Source organism: Oncorhynchus nerka, linkage group LG8, assembly GCF_034236695.1.
Source record: "Oncorhynchus nerka isolate Pitt River linkage group LG8, Oner_Uvic_2.0, whole genome shotgun sequence".
NCBI classification, from domain to species: domain Eukaryota; kingdom Metazoa; phylum Chordata; class Actinopteri; order Salmoniformes; family Salmonidae; genus Oncorhynchus; species Oncorhynchus nerka.
This window is the reverse complement of record NC_088403.1, coordinates 6,036,782-6,058,829: the sequence shown is the minus strand read 5'-3', so window position 1 is coordinate 6,058,829 and position 22,048 is coordinate 6,036,782. Positions and strand designations below refer to the sequence as shown.

Genomic DNA, 22,048 nt, shown 5'->3' with positions numbered 1-22,048 from the left:
ACAGTAATCACACTGTCCCTAGAGGAGGTGCTGGTCAGTAATCACACTGTCCCTAGAGGAGGTGCTGGTCAGTAATCAGTCTGTCCCTAGAGGAGGTGCTGGACAGTAATCACACTGTCCCTAGAGGAGGTGCTGGACAGTAATCAGTCTGTCCATGGAGGAGGTGCTGGTCAGTAATCAGTCTGTCCCTGGAGGAGGTGCAGGACAGTAATCAGTCTGTCCCTGGAGGAGGTGCTGGACAGTAATCAGTCTGTCCTTAGAGGAGGTGCTGGACAGTAATCAGTCTGTCCCTAGAGGAGGTGCTGGACAGTAATCAGTCTGTCCCTGGAGGAGGTGCAGGACAGTAATCAGTCTGTCCCTGGAGGAGGTGCTGGACAGTAATCAGTCTGTCCTTAGAGGAGGTGCTGGACAGTAATCAGGCTGTCCCTGGAGGAGGTGCAGGACAGTAATCAGTCTGTCCCTAGTGGAGGTGTTGGACAGTAATCACACTGTCCCTAGAGGAGGTGCTGGACAGTAATCAGTCTGTCCATGGAGGAGGTGCTGGTCAGTAATCAGTCTGTCCCTGGAGGAGGTGCTGGACAGTAATCAGTCTGTCCCTGGAGGAAGTGCTGGACAGTAATCACACTGTCCCTAGAGGAGGTGCTGGACAGTAATCAGTCTGTCCCTATAGGAGGTGCAGGACAGTAATCAGTCTATCCCTGGAGGAGGTGCAGGACAGTAATCATTCTGTCCCTAGAGGAGGTGCAGGACAGTAATCAGTCTGTCCCTAGTGGAGGTGTTGGACAGTAATCACACTGTCCCTAGAGGAGGTGCTGGTCAGTAATCACACTGTCCCTAGAGGAGGTGCTGGTCAGTAATCACTCTGTCCCTGGAGGAGGTGCAGGACAGTAATCAGTCTGTCCCTGGAGGAGGTGCTGGTCAGTAATCAGTCTGTCCCTAGAGGAGGTGCTGGACAGTAATCAGTCTGTCCCTAGAGGAGGTGCTGGACAGTAATCAGTCTGTCCCATCGTTTTGGTTCACATAGGATGTAACTGTACATCTAACATGGTGATCAACGTTGACACTATATTACATGAGTTTTGTGGAAATGTGAAATACACATTTGGACTCTCTTGTGTTTGGCTCATATGACATATTTAATCCTCAATGTCTCATCTTTCAAAATCCGTCGAGTTCTCTACATTTACAGCATTTCCCCACTCAGACAAAAAAACGTCCAGAAGTGAACCAATCAGCAGTAGGGATGAGGGCAACTTGAAGTTCAGAACAGCTGTCAATCAAATCCCCCATACCGCGCTGTGAAGCACAGGGCCACGGAGTGAGGGTGGATCCTAATCAGTGATGTTGTTGTGATTGATTTCAGGGAATTATAGCTTCACTAATAATAAGATAGTTATTGATCGATCGATCGATTGATTGATGATTATTATGGAACTCCACAGCCAGTGTGAGATGGTGAGGTGAGGGATATCAGCAGGACAAGACAAAACACACCGTTCATACAACCAGACAGGACGACAGTCAGTTCATACAACCAGACAGGACGACAGTCAGTTCATACAACCAGACAGGACGACAGTCAGTTCATACAACCAGACAGGATATCAGTCAGTTCATACAACCAGACAGGACGACAGTCAGTTCATACAACCAGACAGGACGACAGTCAGTTCATACAACCAGACAGGATGACAGTCAGTTCATACAACCAGACAGGATATCAGTCAGTTCATACAACCAGACAGGATGACAGTCAGTTCATACAACCAGACAGGATGACAGTCAGTTCATACAACCAGACAGGACGACAGTCAGTTCATACAACCAGACAGGATGACAGTCAGTTCATACAACCAGACAGGATATCAGTCAGTTCATACAACCAGACAGGATGACAGTCAGTTCATACAACCAGACAGGATGACAGTCAGTTCATACAACCAGACAGGATATCAGTCAGTTCATACAACCAGACAGGATATCAGTCAGTTCATACAACCAGACAGGACGACAGTCAGTTCATACAACCAGACAGGATATCAGTCAGTTCATACAACCAGACAGGATATCAGTCAGTTCATACAACCAGACAGGATGACAGTCAGTTCATACAACCAGACAGGATATCAGTCAGTTCATACAACCAGACAGGATATCAGTCAGTTCATACAACCAGACAGCATATCAGTCAGTTCATACAACCAGACAGGATGACAGTCAGTTCATACAACCAGACAGGATATCAGTCAGTTCATACAACCAGACAGGATGACAGTCAGTTCATACAACCAGACAGGATATCAGTCAGTTCATACAACCAGACAGGATGACAGTCAGTTCATACAACCAGACAGGATATCAGTCAGTTCATACAACCAGACAGGATGACAGTCAGTTCATACAACCAGACAGGATGACAGTCAGTTCATACAACCAGACAGGATATCAGTCAGTTCATACAACCAGACAGGATATCAGTCAGTTCATACAACCAGACAGGATATCAGTCAGTTCATACAACCAGACAGCATATCAGTCAGTTCATACAACCAGACAGGATGACAGTCAGTTCATACAACCAGACAGGATATCAGTCAGTTCATACAACCAGACAGGATATCAGTCAGTTCATACAACCAGACAGGATATCAGTCAGTTCATACAACCAGACAGGATATCAGTCAGTTCATACAACCAGACAGGATATCAGTCAGTTCATACAACCAGACAGGATATCAGTCAGTTCATACAACCAGACAGGATGACAGTCAGTTCATACAACCAGACAGGATATCAGTCAGTTCATACAACCAGACAGGATATCAGTCAGTTCATACAACCAGACAGGCTGACAGTCAGTTCATACAACCAGACAGGATATCAGAGTTCATTATCAGTTCATACAACCAGACAGGACGACAGTCAGTTCATACAACCAGACAGGATGACAGTCAGTTCATACAACCAGACAGGATATCAGTCAGTTCATACAACCAGACAGGATATCAGTCAGTTCATACAACCAGACAGCATATCAGTCAGTTCATACAACCAGACATGATGACAGTCAGTTCATACAACCAGACAGGATGACAGTCAGTTCATACAACCAGACAGGATATCAGTCAGTTCATACAACCAGACAGGATATCAGTCAGTTCATACAACCAGACAGGATATCAGTCAGTTCATACAACCAGACAGGACGACAGTCAGTTCATACAACCAGACAGGTTCATACAACCAGACAGTCAGTTCATACAACCAGACAGGACATCAGTCAGTTCATACAACCAGACAGGACGACAGTCAGTTCATACAACCAGACAGGATATCAGTCAGTTCATACAACCAGACAGGACGACAGTCAGTTCATACAACCAGACAGGATATCAGTCAGTTCATACAACCAGACAGGATATCAGTCAGTTCATACAACCAGACAGGACGACAGTCAGTTCATACAACCAGACAGGATGACAGTCAGTTCATACAACCAGACAGGATATCAGTCAGTTCATACAACCAGACAGGATATCAGTCAGTTCATACAACCAGACAGGACGACAGTCAGTTCATACAACCAGACAGGACATCAGTCAGTTCATACAACCAGACAGGACGACAGTCAGTTCATACAACCAGACAGGATATCAGTCAGTTCATACAACCAGACAGGACGACAGTCAGTTCATACAACCAGACAGGATATCAGTCAGTTCATACAACCAGACAGGATATCAGTCAGTTCATACAACCAGACAGGACGACAGTCAGTTCATACAACCAGACAGGACGACAGTCAGTTCATACAACCAGACAGGACATCAGTCAGTTCATACAACCAGACAGGACGACAGTCAGTTCATACAACCAGACAGGACACATCACACTCAGGGGAGATACTGTCAAATGTTTAATCCACTCAATACAGGGTAGTCTCTCAGTGCAAGTGCCAAACAACGATATGAAGTTGTTGCATTGTGTTCAGGTTATGTACAGGCCGTGTGAACTTTGAACTTAGGACAGCATTCAGAAACATAACAGGAGAAAGACAAGGTGGTTCCCAGTGGACCAACTGACGGAGGGGGAGTTGAAGCACAATGTACAGAGGTTAGGGGTCAGGGGTTGAGGACAGCTGCGTGGGTCGTCCTGGGTCGTGTTCGTTAGGTATGGAACTGAAGAGAACCATCTGGAACGGGGAGGGGACTAGCTGGACTTTAGTCCAATTAGAAATGCTAATTTTTTGGATTTCCTATTTTGAAACATTTTCCATAGTGTGCCTATTGAACACGCCCCTGGTCAACAGCCAACTAGATTAGACGTCTGTGGGCCAGTCAGAGCGGACAGACGAGTCATGTGATCATTATAGAACCATGCAGAGGAGGAGCCTAGATAACAAGGAGGAATGACCAACAATGTTTTCTTCATTTCAATCAACCACAAAAAGTCAATTAACAAAATTACTTGTAAGTATATATATATATATATATATCTATATATATATATATTTATAAATCTAAAAGTGCATTATGGTACAAAAATATAGGTCAGCAGCACCTTGATACATTTACAAAATAAATACACGATTCAAACAGAAATAAATTACAGCAAAATCTGACATGAATAATAATTGGCATAGTCCTAACAAAACAAAACAGAAACAGGAAGGATTTCACGATTATTAAATTATGTCGCTCCGCAGAGCGAGCGTCTGTCATTTTTATTGTCTTCGTCATTATCACTAGTCTGGTGCGTTTACAATATTTACAGAAAAATAAATATTTCCTTATTTTACTTTTCCAAAACCGTCACTGTCACAGAACCCTGCGGCAGGAGTGTCTGGGTGTTCATCTGAATGTCCTTAGGGTTTCTGAAACGCCAAGAGAGAGAACGACGTTAGTTCACTGTAAAGTAGACATTCACTGACATTCCCCTCAGCAATCTATCACCCAACAACAACAACAACAACACCATCAGGTGTTTGTTTACCTTAGTCAGAGTGTGACAGTGTTCTAGTGCAGCGCCCCCCTCAGGCCGAAGAAGGGCCCTCGCCACTCCAGGTGGTACCCATTCCCAGGCTCCTCCCCTTCCTGCGCCCAGCCCAGTGAGCGCGCCCGCCTCTTCCTCTTCTCCCCCCCATCCCTCCTCTCCCCCTCCCTCCTCTCCCCCTCCCTCCTCTTCCCATTCCTCCCTTTCTTTTTCTTCCCTTCCTTGGCCCTCCGCGCCCCGTCTTTGTCTTTGTATGTTTGGGACTTGTTGGTCTCCTGCGGCAGGTTGGTTCCCTCCTCCTCCATGTGGAAGTTAATGGGAAGGTTTTTGGTGCCCCCTGGAGGTTTGGGGTGGGGGTGCAGGGTACCCCCAGTAGTGCCCAATCCCAGGCTGACCCCTACCCCGGCACCCGGTAGTCCCAGCCCCAGTCCGCTGCTGACCACCGGGCGGGCGGGCAGCTCCCTGATCTCAGCCGTATGGACCTCCTCCAGCAGCTCTTGGAGCCACATACGACGCTTGAAATCCTGCAGCGTCCGGCCCTTATCGTGCATCAGCTGGGCGTGGGTCACCGAGCGCTTCCTAAGAGAGAGAGAGAGAGAGAGAGAGAGAGAACAGGAGGAGGACGGTGGTTAGAATTGGGACATTGAACTTAGATCACAGAAGATTGAGAAACACAGACATTCGACTTTAGTTTTTTCCGTTTTGTTTTCCCACACGTGTGCTCTCAGGTTTCCAATAGATGTCTCTGACCATGAGAAGGACACTGTAAAGAGGCTACAGAGAAACTGTTCCCTGTAACAGCATGTTAGTAGCCTGGAACGACAACTAAAACCTTCTGTGAAATGTGTAATCACTATGACTGATACACTAGCCAGAGAAATATCTCGACGTTGGCATTGGCTCTCATTCAGTCCACAGTGTTCTTGTCATGCTGAATGTCACAGCCTGGATGTACTAAAGACCCCCACCACAACTAGAAATATCAACTGTAATTTGACATGATGGTGTCGTTGCCTTCATCTCTAAAACATATATATTTTTTTTTATAAATCTAAAAAGTTGTCCAGTCCCTCTCATTACCTCAAACAACTGACAGGAGTGAAACCTCTCGGCTCCGGTGTACAGTTGGATAGCAACAGGGGCACTCTCCAAACGTCTTGAAACAATTACACATTTCAACACTCTGATCTTTTCACAAAGTAAAGTATAACTATTGCTGTTGTTTCAAAAACGTTTACGCTTTGAGTCAGACCCGAGATCCACGGCCCAGATATGGAGTACAGGAGGAATTCAACATGTCCCCACTAGGGGTCAGACCCGAGATCCACGGCCCAGATATGGAGTACAGGAGGGATTCAACATGTCCCCACTAGGGGTCAGACCCGAGATCCACGGCCCAGATATGGAGTACAGGAGGAATTCAACATGTCCCCACTAGGGGTCAGACCCGAGATCCACGGCCCAGATATGGAGTACAGGAGGGATTCAACATGTCCCCACTAGGGGTCAGACCCGAGATCCACGGCCCAGATATGGAGTACAGGAGGAATTCAACATGTCCCCACTAGGGGGTCAGACCCGAGATCCACGGCCCAGATATGGAGTACAGGAGGGATTCAACATGTCCCCACTAGGGGGTCAGACCCGAGATCCACGGCCCAGATATGGAGTACAGGAGGAATTCAACATGTCCCCACTAGGGGGTCAGACCCGAGATCCACGGCCCAGATATGGAGTACAGGAGGATTCAACATGTCCCCACTAGGGGTCAGACCCGAGATCCACGGCCCAGATATGGAGTACAGGAGGAATTCAACATGTCCCCACTAGGGGTCAGACCCGAGATCCACGGCCCAGATATGGAGTACGGAGGAATTCAACATGTCCCCACTAGGGGTCAGACCCGAGATCCACGGCCCAGATATGGAGTACAGGAGGAATTCAACATGTCCCCACTAGGGGGTCAGACCCGAGATCCACGGCCCAGATATGGAGTACAGGAGGATTCAACATGTCCCCACTAGGGGGTCAGTCTAGATGAACTACATGTCCCCACTAGGGGGTCAGACCCGAGATCCACGGCCCAGATATGGAGTACAGGAGGGATTCAACATGTCCCCACTAGGGGGTCAGACCCGAGATCCACGGCCCAGATATGGAGTACGGGAGGAATTCAACATGTCCCCACTAGGGGGTCAGACCCGAGATCCACGGCCCAGATATGGAGTACAGGAGGAATTCAACATGTCCCCACTAGGGGTCAGACCGAGATCCACGGCCCAGATATGGAGTCAGGAGGAATTCAACATGTCCCCACTAGGGGTCAGTCCACATGGAGAGGAGGAATTCAACATGTCCCCACTAGGGGTCAGACCCGAGATCCACGGCCCAGATATGGAGTACGGGAGGAATTCAACATGTCCCCACTAGGGGGTCAGACCCGAGATCCACGGCCCAGATATGGAGTACGGGAGGAATTCAACATGTCCCCACTAGGGGGTCAGACCCGAGATCCACGGCCCAGATATGGAGTACAGGAGGAATTCAACATGTCCCCACTAGGGGGTCAGACCCGAGATCCACGGCCCAGATATGGAGTACAGGAGGAATTCAACATGTCCCCACTAGGGGGTCAGACCCGAGATCCACGGCCCAGATATGGAGTACGGGAGGAATTCAACATGTCCCCACTAGGGGGTCAGACCCGAGATCCACGGCCCAGATATGGAGTACGGGAGGAATTCAACATGTCCCCACTAGGGGGTCAGTCTAGATGAACTACATGTTCCCACTAGGGGGTCAGACCCGAGATCCACGGCCCAGATATGGAGTACAGGAGGAATTCAACATGTCCCCACTAGGGGGTCAGACCCGAGATCCACGGCCCAGATATGGAGTACAGGAGGAATTCAACATGTCCCCACTAGGGGGTCAGACCGAGATCCACGGCCCAGATATGGAGTACAGGAGGAATTCAACATGTCCCCACTAGGGGGTCAGACCGAGATCCACGGCCCAGATATGGAGTACGGGAGGAATTCAACATGTCCCCACTAGGGGGTCAGACCGAGATCCACGGCCCAGATATGGAGTACGGGAGGAATTCAACATGTCCCCACTAGGGGGTCAGTCTAGATGAACTACATGTTCCCACTAGGGGGTCAGACCGAGATCCACGGCCCAGATATGGAGTACAGGAGGGATTCAACATGTCCCCACTAGGGGGTCAGACCGAGATCCACGGCCCAGATATGGAGTACGGGAGGAATTCAACATGTCCCCACTAGGGGGTCAGACCGAGATCCACGGCCCAGATATGGAGTACGGGAGGAATTCAACATGTCCCCACTAGGGGGTCAGTCTAGATGAACTACATGTTCCCACTAGGGGGTCAGACCGAGATCCACGGCCCAGATATGGAGTACGGGAGGAATTCAACATGTCCCCACACATAGGGGGTCAGACTAAATGAACATGTCCCCTCTAGGGGGTCAGTCTAAATGAACATGTCCCCACTAGGGGGTCAGTCTAAATTAACAACATGTCCCCACTAGGGGGTCAGTCTAAATGAACAACATGTCCCCACTAGGGGGTCAGTCTAGATGAACAACATGTCCCCACTAGGGGGTCAGTCTAAATGAACAACATGTCCTCACTAGGGGGTCAGTCTAAATGAACAACATGTTCAACAGACTACAGAACAACACAGCCTAGATCCAGACTACAGAACAACACAGCCTAGATCCAGACTACAGAACAACACAGCCTAGATCCAGACTACAGAACAACACAGCCTAGATCCAGACTACAGAACAACACAGCCTAGATCCAGACTACAGAACAACACAGCCGTGATCCAGACTACAGACCAACACAGCCTTGATCCAGACTACAGAACAACACAGCCTAGATCCAGACTACAGAACAACACAGCCTAGATCCAGACTACAGAACAACACAGCCTAGATCCAGACTACAGAACAACACAGCCTAGATCCAGACTACAGAACAACACAGCCTAGATCCAGACTACAGAACAACACAGCCTAGATCCAGACTACAGAACAACACAGCCTAGATCCAGACTACAGAACAACACAGCCTAGATCCAGACTACAGAACAACACAGCCTAGATCCAGACTACCGAACAACACAGCTAAGATCCAGACTACAGAACAACACAGCCTAGATCCAGACTACAGAACAACACAGCCTAGATCCAGACTACAGAACAACACAGCCTAGATCCAGACTACAGAACAACACAGCCTAGATCCAGACTACAGAACAACACAGCCTAGATCCAGACTACAGAACAACACAGCCTAGATCCAGACTACAGAACAACACAGCCTAGATCCAGACTACAGAACAACACAGCCTAGATCCAGACTACAGAACAACACAGCCTTGATCCAGACTACAGAACAACACAGCCTAGATCCAGACTACAGAACAACACAGCCTAGATCCAGACTACAGAACAACACAGCCTAGATCCAGACTACAGAACAACACAGCCTAGATCCAGACTCAGAACAACACAGAGATCCAGACTACAGAACAACACAGCCTAGATCCAGACTACAGAACAACACAGCCTAGATCCAGACTACAGAACAACACAGCCTAGATCCAGACTACAGAACAACACAGCCTAGATCCAGACTACAGAACAACACAGCCTAGATCCAGACTACAGAACAACACAGCCTAGATCCAGACTACAGAACAACACAGCCTAGATCCAGACTACAGAACAACACAGCCTAGATCCAGACTACAGAACAACACAGCCTAGATCCAGACTACAGAACAACACAGCCTAGATCCAGACTACAGAACAGAGACCAGACTACAGAACAACACAGCCTAGATCCAGACTACAGAACAACACAGCCTAGATCCAGACTACAGAACAACACAGCCTAGATCCAGACTACAGAACAACACAGCCTAGATCCAGACTACAGAACAACACAGCCTAGATCCAGACTACAGAACAACACAGCCTAGATCCAGACTACCAACACAGCCTAGATCCAGACTACAGAACAACACAGCCTAGATCCAGACTACAGAACAACACAGCCTAGATCCAGACTACAGAACAACACAGCCTAGATCCAGACTACAGAACAACACAGCCTAGATCCAGACTACAGAACAACACAGCCTAGATCCAGACTACAGAACAACACAGCCTAGATCCAGACTACAGAACAACACAGCCTAGATCCAGACTACAGAACAACACAGCCTAGATCCAGACTACAGAACAACACAGCCTAGATCCAGACTACAGAACAACACAGCCTAGATCCAGACTACAGAACAACACAGCCTAGATCCAGACTACAGAACAACACAGCCTAGATCCAGACTACAGAACAACACAGAATCAGACTACAGAACAACACAGCCTAGATCCAGACTACAGAACAACACAGCCTAGATCCAGACTACAGAACAACACAGCCTAGATCCAGACTACAGAACAACACAGCCTAGATCCAGACTACAGAACAACACAGCCTAGATCCAGACTACAGAACAACACAGCCTAGATCCAGACTACAGAACAACACAGCCTAGATCCAGACTACAGAACAACACAGCCTAGATCCAGACTACAGAACAACACAGCCTTGATCCAGACTACAGAACAACACAGCCTTGATCCAGACTACAGAACAACACAGCCTAGATCCAGACTACAGAACAACACAGCCTAGATCCAGACTACAGAACAACACAGCCTTGATCCAGACTACAGAACAACACAGCCTTGATCCAGACTACAGAACAACACAGCCTTGATCCAGACTACAGAACAACACAGCCTAGATCCAGACTACAGAACAACACAGCCTAGATCCAGACTACAGAACAACACAGCCTAGATCCAGACTACAGAACAACACAGCCTAGATCCAGACTACAGAACAACACAGCCTAGATCCAGACTACAGAACAACACAGCCTAGATCCAGACTACAGAACAACACAGCCTAGATCCAGACTACAGAACAACACAGCCTAGATCCAGACTACAGAACAACACAGCCTAGATCCAGACTACAGAACAACACAGCCTAGATCCAGACTACAGAACAACACAGCCTAGATCCAGACTACAGAACAACACAGCCTAGATCCAGACTACAGAACAACACAGCCTAGATCCAGACTACAGAACAACACAGCCTAGATCCAGACTACAGAACAACACAGCCTTGATCCAGACTACAGAACAACACAGCCTAGATCCAGACTAGATCCTAGATCCAGACTACTACCAGGTAAGGACTCTTAGTTTGTTTGTGTGCTGTAATCTGCCAACACAACACTCACTGTACAATATCTGGCAACAACTGGCAACAACATCCATGAAGCTAATCAAGACTATTTATTTTGTTCCAGACCTCGTGGCAGGTAATATGTATTTGTTTGTTTGTTTGTTTGTTGACAACACAACAGTTATTGTCCAATATCAGTCAACTATTATCTGTGTATCCATGATGCTAATCTCCTTGGCCTTCAGTATGAGATGATTCATAGCAGAGAGAGTGTTTCCACTGGGACGTCAGATTAGCCTGCTTGCTGCCAAACACTAAGAGATTACTTTTCCTTTCTTTAGGAAAATCCCCCCCCCTCGGAGAGAGCAGCATCCAGGAACTAATCCCTACTGTCACAGAGGCGTCATGCTGTGTTCAAGAGCATTGGGAAGCGGCGGCACACCAACAAAAAAAGAAGGACAACAATATGTGTTTTTGTCCTCAGTTTCCCAAAGTCCTTGAACTTGGGATTTGATTTGAAGTCATTGTCATATATGGCAGAGGACGCTGTTATTAAAGAGAGAGAGAGAGCACCTGTTACCCAGTCTGCATCATACTGGGTGAGAGCACCTGTTACCCAGTCTGCATCATACTGGGTGGGAGCAGCTGTTACCCAGTCTGCATCATACTGGGTGGGAGCACATGTTACCCAGTCTGCATCATACTGGGTGGGAGCACCTGTTACCCAGTCTGCATCATACTGGGTGGGAGCAGCTGTTACCCAGTCTGCATCATACTGGGTGAGAGCACCTGTTACCCAGTCTGCATCATACTGGGTGGGAGCACCTGTTACCCAGTCTGCATCATACTGGGTGGGAGCAGCTGTTACCCAGTCTGCATCATACTGGGTGGGAGCAGCTGTTACCCAGTCTGCATCATACTGGGTGGGAGCAGCTGTTACCCAGTCTGCATCATACTGGGTGGGAGCAGCTGTTACCCAGTCTGCATCATACTGGGTGGGAGCAGCTGTTACCCAGTCTGCATCATACTGGGTGGGAGCAGCTGGGTGGGAGCACCTGTTACCCAGTCTGCATCATACTGGGTGGGAGCACCTGTTACCCAGTCTGCATCATACTGGGTGAGAGCAGCTGTTACCCAGTCTGCATCATACTGGGTGGGAGCACCTGGGTGGGAGCACCTGTTACCCAGTCTGCATCATACTGGGTGGGAGCACCTGTTACCCAGTCTGCATCATACTGGGTGGGAGCACCTGTTACCCAGTCTGCATCATACTGGGTGAGAGCACCTGGGTGGGAGCACCTGTCACCCAGTCTGCATCATACTGGGTGTGGGTGGGTGAGGGTGTGTGCACCAGGACAAACCACGAGAATATATTGTGAATATCAAGACAGCTGGAGTATCTATGGTTTACCAAGACAGCTGGAGTATCTATGGTTACCAAGACAGCTGGAGTATCTATGGTTACCAAGACAGCTGGAGTATATTTGGTTTACCAACACAGCTAGAGTATCTTTGGTTTACCAAGACAGCTGGCGTATCTATGGTTACCAAGACAGCTGGAGTATCTATCATTACCAAGACAGCTGGATTATCTTGGTTACCAAGACAGCTGGAGTATCTATGGTTACCAAGACAGCTGGAGTATCTATGGTAACCAACACAGCTGGAGTATCTATGGTTACCAAGACAGCCGGAGTATCTATGGTTACCAAGACAGCCAAAGTATCTATGGTTACCAAGACAGCTGGAGTATCTTGGTTACCAAGACAGCTGGCGTATCTTGGTTACCAAGACAGCTGGAGTATCTATCGTTACCAAGACAGCTGGATTATCTTGGTTACCAAGACAGCTGGAGTATCTATGGTTACCAAGACAGCTGGAGTATCTATGGTAACCAACACAGCTGGAGTATCTATGGTTACCAAGACAGCCGGAGTATCTATGGTTACCAAGACAGCCGAAGTATCTATGGTTACCAAGACAGCTGGAGTATCTTGGTTACCAAGACAGCTGGAGTATCTATGGTAACCAACACAGCTGGAGTATCTATGGTTACCAAGACAGCCGGAGTATCTATGGTTACCAAGACAGCCGAAGTATCTATGGTTACCAAGACAGCTGGAGTATCTTGGTTACCAAGACAGCTGGCGTATCTTGGTTACCAAGACAGCTGGAGTATCTATCGTTACCAAGACAGCTGGAGTAACTTGGTTACCAAGACAGCTGGAGTATCTTGGTTACCAAGACAGCTGGAGTATCTATGGTTACCAAGACAGCTGGAATATCTTTGGTTTATCAACACAGCTGGATTAACTTGGTTACCAAGACAGCTGGCGTATCTTTGGTTTACCAAGACAGCTGGAGTATCTATGGTTACCAAGACAGCTGGAGTAACTTGGTTACCAAGACAGCTGGTGTATCTTTGGCTTACCAAGACAGCTGGAGTAACTTGGTTACCAACACAGCTGGAGTATCTTTGGTTTACCAAGACAGCTGGCGTATCTTTGGCTTACCAAGACAGCTGGAGTAACTTGGTTACCAAGACAGCTGGAGTATCTTTGGTTTACCAAGACAGCTGGAGTATCTTTGGTTTACCAAGACAGCTGGAGTATCTTTGGTTTACCAAGACAGCTGGAGTATCTTTGGTTTACCAAGACAGCTGGAGTATCTTTGGTTTACCAAGACAGCTGGAGTATCTATGGTTACCAAGACAGCTGGAGTAACTTGGTTACCAAGACAGCTGGCGTATCTTTGGCTTACCAAGACAGCTGGAGTAACTTGGTTACCAAGACAGCTGGAGTATCTTTGGTTTACCAAGACAGCTGGAGTATCTATGGTTACCAAGACAGCTGGAGTAACTTGGTTACCAAGACAGCTGGCGTATCTTTGGCTTACCAAGACAGCTGGAGTAACTTGGTTACCAAGAGAGTGACCATAGGGGTAGTGCACTACTTTAGACCAGGGCCCATAGGGGTAGTGCACTACTTTAAACCAGTTCCATTAGGGGTAGTGCACTATAGAGTGAATAGGGTGCCATTACAGACCCACCTCAGCCCTGATCTAACCCTAACCCACCTCAGCCCTGATCTAACCCACCTCAGCCCTGATCTAACCCTAACCCAGTGCTCCAGACTGCTAGTCTTAGGACAACACTGTTACCCAGGAACTAATGCTAAGGATAACACTGTTACCCAGGATGGTATGTGTGTTGTTGTGTCTCAGTGTTATGTTGTAGTGTCTCAGTGTTATGTTGTAGTGCCTCAGTGTTATGTTGTAGTGTCTCAGTGTGTCTCAGTGTTATGTTGTAGTGTCTCAGTGTTATGTTGTAGTGCCTCAGTGTTATGTTGTAGTGTCTCAGTGTGCCTCAGTGTTATGTTGTAGTGTCTCAGTGTGTCTCAGTGTTATGTTGTAGTGTCTCAGTGTGTCTCAGTGTTATGTTGTAGTGTCTGTGTGTCTCAGTGTTATGTTGTAGTGTCTCAGTGTGTCTCAGTGTTATGTTGTAGTGTCTCAGTGTTATGTTGTAGTGTCTCAGTGTGTCTCAGTGTTATGTTGTAGTGTCTCAGTGTTATGTTGTAGTGTCTGTGTGTCTCAGTGTTATGTTGTAGTGTCTCAGTGTGTCTCAGTGTTATGTTGTAGTGTCTCAGTGTTATGTTGTAGTGTCTCAGTGTGTCTCAGTGTTATGTTGTAGTGTCTCAGTGTGTCTCAGTGTTATGTTGTAGTGTCTCAGTGTGTCTCAGTGTTATGTTGTAGTGTCTCAGTGTGTCTCAGTGTTATGTTGTAGTGTCTCAGTGTGTCTCAGTGTTATGTTGTAGTGTCTCAGTGTTATGTTGTAGTGTCTCAGTGTGTCTCAGTGTTATGTTGTAGTGTCTCAGTGTGTCTCAGTGTTATGTTGTAGTGTCTCAGTGTGTCTCAGTGTTATGTTGTAGTGTCTCAGTGTGTCTCAGTGTTATGTTGTAGTGTCTCAGTGTGTCTCAGTGTTATGTTGTAGTGTCTCAGTGTGTCTCAGTGTTATGTTGTAGTGTCTCAGTGTGTCTCAGTGTTATGTTGTAGTGTCTCAGTGTTATGTTGTAGTGTCTCAGTGTTATGTTGTAGTGTCTCAGTGTGTCTCAGTGTTATGTTGTAGTGTCTCAGTGTTATGTTGTTGTGTCTCAGTGTTATGTTGTAGTGTCTCAGTGTGTCTCAGTGTTATGTTGTAGTGTCTCAGTGTGTCTCAGTGTTATGTTGTAGTGTCTCAGTGTGTCTCAGTGTTATGTTGTAGTGTCTCAGTGTGTCTCAGTGTTATGTTGTAGTGTCTCAGTGTGTCTCAGTGTTATGTTGTAGTGTCTCAGTGTGTCTCAGTGTTATGTTGTAGTGTCTCAGTGTTATGTTGTAGTGTCTCAGTGTGTCTCAGTGTTATGTTGTAGTGTCTCAGTGTTATGTTGTAGTGTCTCAGTGTGTCTCAGTGTTATGTTGTAGTGTCTCAGTGTGTCTCAGTGTTATGTTGTAGTGTCTCAGTGTGTCTCAGTGTTATGTTGTAGTGTCTCAGTGTTATGTTGTAGTGTCTCAGTGTGTCTCAGTGTTATGTTGTAGTGTCTCAGTGTTATGTTGTAGTGTCTCAGTGTTATGTTGTAGTGTCTCAGTGTTATGTTGTAGTGTCTCAGTGTGTCTCAGTGTTATGTTGTAGTGTCTCAGTGTGTCTCAGTGTTATGTTGTAGTGTCTCAGTGTTATGTTGTAGTGCCTCAGTGTTATGTTGTAGTGTCTCAGTGTGTCTCAGTGTTATGTTGTAGTGTCTCAGTGTTATGTTGTAGTGTCTCAGTGTGTCTCAGTGTTATGTTGTAGTGTCTCAGTGTGTCTCAGTGTTATGTTGTAGTGTCTCAGTGTGTCTCAGTGTTATGTTGTAGTGTCTCAGTGTTATGTTGTAGTGTCTCAGTGTTATGTTGTAGTGTCTCAGTGTTATGTTGTAGTGTCTCAGTGTGTCTCAGTGTTATGTTGTAGTGTCTCAGTGTGTCTCAGTGTTATGTTGTAGTGTCTCAGTGTGTCTCAGTGTTATGTTGTAGTGTCTCAGTGTTATGTTGTAGTGTCTCAGTGTTATGTTGTAGTGTCTCAGTGTGTCTCAGTGTTATGTTGTAGTGTCTCAGTGTTATGTTGTAGTGTCTCAGTGTGTCTCAGTGTTATGTTGTAGTGTCTCAGTGTGTCTCAGTGTTATGTTGTAGTGTCTCAGTGTGTCTCAGTGTTATGTTGTAGTGTCTCAGTGTGTCTCAGTGTTATGTTGTAGTGTCTCAGTGTGTCTCAGTGTTATGTTGTAGTGTCTCAGTGTGTCTCAGTGTTATGTTGTAGTGTCTCAGTGTGTCTCAGTGTTATGTTGTAGTGTCTCAGTGTTATGTTGTAGTGTCTCAGTGTGTCTCAGTGTTATGTTGTAGTGTCTCAGTGTTATGTTGTAGTGTCTCAGTGTGTCTCAGTGTTATGTTGTAGTGTCTCAGTGTGTCTCAGTGTTATGTTGTAGTGTCTCAGTGTTATGTTGTAGTGTCTCAGTGTTATGTTGTAGTGTCTCAGTGTGTCTCAGTGTTATGTTGTAGTGTCTCAGTGTTATGTTGTAGTGTCTCAGTGTGTCTCAGTGTTATGTTGTAGTGTCTCAGTGTTATGTTGTAGTGTCTCAGTGTGTCTCAGTGTTATGTTGTAGTGTCTCAGTGTTATGTTGTAGTGTCTCAGTGTGTCTCAGTGTTATGTTGTAGTGTCTCAGTGTTATGTTGTAGTGTCTCAGTGTGTCTCAGTGTTATGTTGTAGTGTCTCAGTGTTATGTTGTAGTGTCTCAGTGTTATGTTGTAGTGTCTCAGTGTGTCTCAGTGTTATGTTGTAGTGTCTCAGTGTGTCTCAGTGTTATGTTGTAGTGTCTCAGTGTGTCTCAGTGTTATGTTGTAGTGTCTCAGTGTGTCTCAGTGTTATGTTGTAGTGTCTCAGTGTTATGTTGTAGTGTCTCAGTGTTATGTGTCTCAGTGTTATGTTGTAGTGTCTCAGTGTGTCTCAGTGTTATGTTGTAGTGTCTCAGTGTGTCTCAGTGTTATGTTGTAGTGTCTCAGTGTGTCTCAGTGTTATGTTGTAGTGTCTCAGTGTGTCTCAGTGTTATGTTGTAGTGTCTCAGTGTGTCTCAGTGTTATGTTGTAGTGTCTCAGTGTGTCTCAGTGTTATGTTGTAGTGTCTCAGTGTGTCTCAGTGTTATGTTGTAGTGTCTCAGTGTGTCTCAGTGTTATGTTGTAGTGTCTCAGTGTGTCTCAGTGTTATGTTGTAGTGTCTCAGTGTTATGTTGTAGTGTCTCAGTGTGTCTCAGTGTTATGTTGTAGTGTCTCAGTGTTATGTTGTAGTGCCTCAGTGTTATGTTGTAGTGTCTCAGTGTTATGTTGTAGTGTCTCAGTGTTATGTTGTAGTGTCTCAGTGTGTCTCAGTGTTATGTTGTAGTGTCTCAGTGTTATGTTGTAGTGTCTCAGTGTGTCTCAGTGTTGTGTTGTAGTGTCTCAGTGTTATGTTGTAGTGTCTCAGTGTGTCTCAGTGTTATGTTGTAGTGTCTCAGTGTTATGTTGTAGTGTCTCAGTGTTATGTTGTAGTGTCTCAGTGTGTCTCAGTGTTATGTTGTAGTGTCTCAGTGTGTCTCAGTGTTATGTTGTAGTGTCTCAGTGTTATGTTGTAGTGTCTCAGTGTGTCTCAGTGTTATGTTGTAGTGTCTCAGTGTTATATTGTAGTGTCTCAGTGTTATGTTGTAGTGTCTCAGTGTTATATTGTAGTATCTCAGTGTTATATTGTAGTGTCTCAGTGTGTCTCAGTGTTATGTTGTAGTGTCTCAGTGTGTCTCAGTGTTATGTTGTAGTGTCTCAGTGTTATATTGTAGTGTCTCAGTGTTATGTTGTAGTGTCTCAGTGTTATATTGTAGTGTCTCAGTGTTATATTGTAGTGTCTCAGTGTGTCTCAGTGTTATATTGTAGTGTCTCAGTGTTATATTGTAGTGTCTCAGTGTGTCTCAGTGTTATGTTGTAGTGTCTCAGTGTTATATTGTAGTGTCTCAGTGTTATGTTGTAGTGTCTCAGTGTTATATTGTAGTGTCTCAGTGTTATATTGTAGTGTCTCAGTGTGTCTCAGTGTTATATTGTAGTGTCTCAGTGTTATATTGTAGTGTCTCAGTGTGTCTCAGTGTTATATTGTAGTGTCTCAGTGTTATGTTGTAGTGTCTCAGTGTTATATTGTAGTGTCTCAGTGTTATATTGTAGTGTCTCAGTGTGTCTCAGTGTTATATTGTAGTGTCTCAGTGTGTCTCAGTGTTATGTTGTAGTGTCTCAGTGTTATGTTGTAGTGTCTCAGTGTTATGTTGTAGTGTCTCAGTGTTATGTTGTAGTGTCTCAGTGTGTCTCAGTGTTATGTTGTAGTGTCTCAGTGTGTCTCAGTGTTATGTTGTAGTGTCTCAGTGTTATATTGTAGTGTCTCAGTGTGTCTCAGTGTTATGTTGTAGTGCCTCAGTGTTATATTGTAGTGTCTCAGTGTTATGTTGTAGTGTCTCAGTGTTATGTTGTAGTGTCTCAGTGTGTCTCAGTGTTATGTTGTATTGTCTCAGTGTGTCTCAGTGTTATGTTGTAGTGTCTCAGTGTTATGTTGTAGTGTCTCAGTGTGTCTCAGTGTTATGTTGTAGTGTCTCAGTGTGTCTCAGTGTTATGTTGTAGTGTCTCAGTGTTATATTGTAGTGTCTCAGTGTGTCTCAGTGTTATGTTGTAGTGTCTCAGTGTTATATTGTAGTGTCTCAGTGTGTCTCAGTGTTATGTTGTAGTGTCTCAGTGTGTCTCAGTGTTATGTTGTAGTGTCTCAGTGTTATATTGTAGTGTCTCAGTGTGTCTCAGTGTTATGTTGTAGTGCCTCAGTGTTATGTTGTAGTGTCTCAGTGTGTCTCAGTGTTATGTTGTAGTGTCTCAGTGTTATGTTGTAGTGTCTCAGTGTGTCTCAGTGTTATGTTGTAGTGTCTCAGTGTGTCTCAGTGTTATGTTGTAGTGTCTCAGTGTTATATTGTAGTGTCTCAGTGTGTCTCAGTGTTATGTTGTAGTGTCTCAGTGTTATATTGTAGTGTCTCAGTGTCTCAGTGTTATGTTGTAGTGTCTCAGTGTGTCTCAGTGTTATGTTGTAGTGTCTCAGTGTTATATTGTAGTGTCTCAGTGTGTCTCAGTGTTATGTTGTAGTGTCTCAGTGTGTCTCAGTGTTATGTTGTAGTGTCTCAGTGTTATATTGTAGTGTCTCAGTGTGTCTCAGTGTTATGTTGTAGTGTCTCAGTGTTATGTTGTAGTGTCTCAGTGTGTCTCAGTGTTATGTTGTAGTGTCTCAGTGTGTCTCAGTGTTATGTTGTAGTGTCTCAGTGTTATATTGTAGTGTCTCAGTGTGTCTCAGTGTTATGTTGTAGTGTCTCAGTGTGTCTCAGTGTTATGTTGTAGTGTCTCAGTGTGTCTCAGTGTTATGTTGTAGTGTCTCAGTGTGTCTCAGTGTTATGTTGTAGTGTCTCAGTGTTATGTTGTAGTGTCTCAGTGTTATGTTGTAGTGTCTCAGTGTTATATTGTAGTGTCTCAGTGTTATATTGTAGTGTCTCAGTGTGTCTCAGTGTTATATTGTAGTGTCTCAGTGTGTCTCAGTGTTATATTGTAGTGTCTCAGTGTGTCTCAGTGTTATATTGTAGTGTCTCAGTGTGTCTCAGTGTTATGTTGTAGTGTCTCAGTGTTATGTTGTAGTGTCTCAGTGTGTCTCAGTGTTATGTTGTAGTGTCTCAGTGTTATGTTGTAGTGTCTCAGTGTTATGTTGTAGTGTCTCAGTGTTATGTTGTAGTGTCTCAGTGTGTCTCAGTGTTATGTTGTAGTGTCTCAGTGTGTCTCAGTGTTATGTTGTAGTGTCTCAGTGTGTCTCAGTGTTATGTTGTAGTGTCTCAGTGTTATGTTGTAGTGTCTCAGTGTTATGTTGTAGTGTCTCAGTGTTATGTTGTAGTGTCTCAGTGTCTCAGTGTGTCTCAGTGTTATGTTGTAGTGTCTCAGTGTGTCTCAGTGTTATGTTGTAGTGTCTCAGTGTGTCTCAGTGTTATGTTGTAGTGTCTCAGTGTTATGTTGTAGTGTCTCAGTGTGTCTCAGTGTTATGTTGTAGTGTCTCAGTGTTATGTTGTAGTGTCTCAGTGTGTCTCAGTGTTATGTTGTAGTGTCTCAGTGTTATGTTGTAGTGTCTCAGTGTGTCTCAGTGTTATATTGTAGTGTCTCAGTGTTATGTTGTAGTGTCTCAGTGTGTCTCAGTGTTATGTTGTAGTGTCTCAGTGTTATGTTGTAGTGTCTCAGTGTGTCTCAGTGTTATGTTGTAGTGTCTCAGTGTGTCTCAGTGTTATGTTGTAGTGTCTCAGTGTGTCTCAGTGTTATGTTGTAGTGTCTCAGTGTGTCTCAGTGTTATGTTGTAGTGTCTCAGTGTGTCTCAGTGTTATGTTGTAGTGTCTCAGTGTGTCTCAGTGTTATGTTGTAGTGTCTCAGTGTGTCTCAGTGTTATGTTGTAGTGTCTCAGTGTTATGTTGTAGTGTCTCAGTGTTATGTTGTAGTGTCTCAGTGTTATGTTGTAGTGTCTCAGTGTTATGTTGTAGTGTCTCAGTGTGTCTCAGTGTTATGTTGTAGTGTCTCAGTGTTATGTTGTAGTGTCTCAGTGTGTCTCAGTGTTATGTTGTAGTGTCTCAGTGTTATGTTGTAGTGTCTCAGTGTTATGTTGTAGTGTCTCAGTGTGTCTCAGTGTTATGTTGTAGTGTCTCAGTGTTATGTTGTAGTGTCTCAGTGTGTCTCAGTGTTATGTTGTTGTGTCTCAGTGTTATGTTGTAGTGTCTCAGTGTTATGTTGTAGTGTCTCAGTGTTATGTTGTAGTGTCTCAGTGTGTCTCAGTGTTATGTTGTAGTGTCTCAGTGTTATGTTGTAGTGTCTCAGTGTGTCTCAGTGTTATGTTGTAGTGTCTCAGTGTTATGTTGTAGTGTCTCAGTGTTATGTTGTAGTGTCTCAGTGTGTCTCAGTGTTATGTTGTAGTGTCTCAGTGTTATGTTGTAGTGTCTCAGTGTTATGTTGTAGTGTCTCAGTGTTATGTTGTAGTGTCTCAGTGTTATGTTGTAGTGTCTCAGTGTTATGTTGTAGTGTCTCAGTGTTATGTTGTAGTGTCTCAGTGTGTCTCAGTGTTATGTTGTAGTATCTCAGTGTGTCTCAGTGTTATGTTGTAGTGTCTCAGTGTTATGTTGTAGTGTCTCAGTGTGTCTCAGTGTTATGTTGTAGTGTCTCAGTGTGTCTCAGTGTTATGTTGTAGTGTCTCAGTGTGTCTCAGTGTTATGTTGTAGTGTCTCAGTGTTATGTTGTAGTGTCTCAGTGTGTCTCAGTGTTATGTTGTAGTGTCTCAGTGTTATGTTGTAGTGTCTCAGTGTTATGTTGTAGTGTCTCAGTGTTATGTTGTAGTGTCTCAGTGTTATGTTGTAGTGTCTCAGTGTTATGTTGTAGTGTCTCAGTGTGTCTCAGTGTTATGTTGTAGTGTCTCAGTGTTATGTTGTAGTGTCTCAGTGTGTCTCAGTGTTATGTTGTAGTGTCTCAGTGTTATGTTGTAGTGTCTCAGTGTTATGTTGTAGTGTCTCAGTGTTATGTTGTAGTGTCTCAGTGTGTCTCAGTGTTATGTTGTAGTGTCTCAGTGTTATGTTGTAGTGTCTCAGTGTTATGTTGTAGTGTCTCAGTGTGTCTCAGTGTTATGTTGTAGTGTCTCAGT

General features: G+C 45.2%; 1 protein-coding gene across 2 annotated transcripts in view; it reads right to left on the bottom strand.

Annotated features, from left to right (window-relative positions):
- Positions 1–3,903: 3,903 nt before the first annotated feature.
- Positions 3,904–22,048, bottom strand: part of pthlha (parathyroid hormone-like hormone a) — a 34,329-nt gene continuing 16,184 nt past the window's right edge. For both annotated transcript variants that reach the window (XM_065021185.1, XM_065021184.1), the window contains 2 exons: positions 4,993–5,571; positions 3,904–4,873 (listed from right to left, as the gene is read on the bottom strand). In XM_065021185.1, the coding sequence (XP_064877257.1) occupies positions 5,016–5,571 (556 nt within the window). In that variant the 3' untranslated portion in view covers positions 3,904–4,873; positions 4,993–5,015. The remainder of the gene's footprint in view (positions 4,874–4,992; positions 5,572–22,048) is intronic.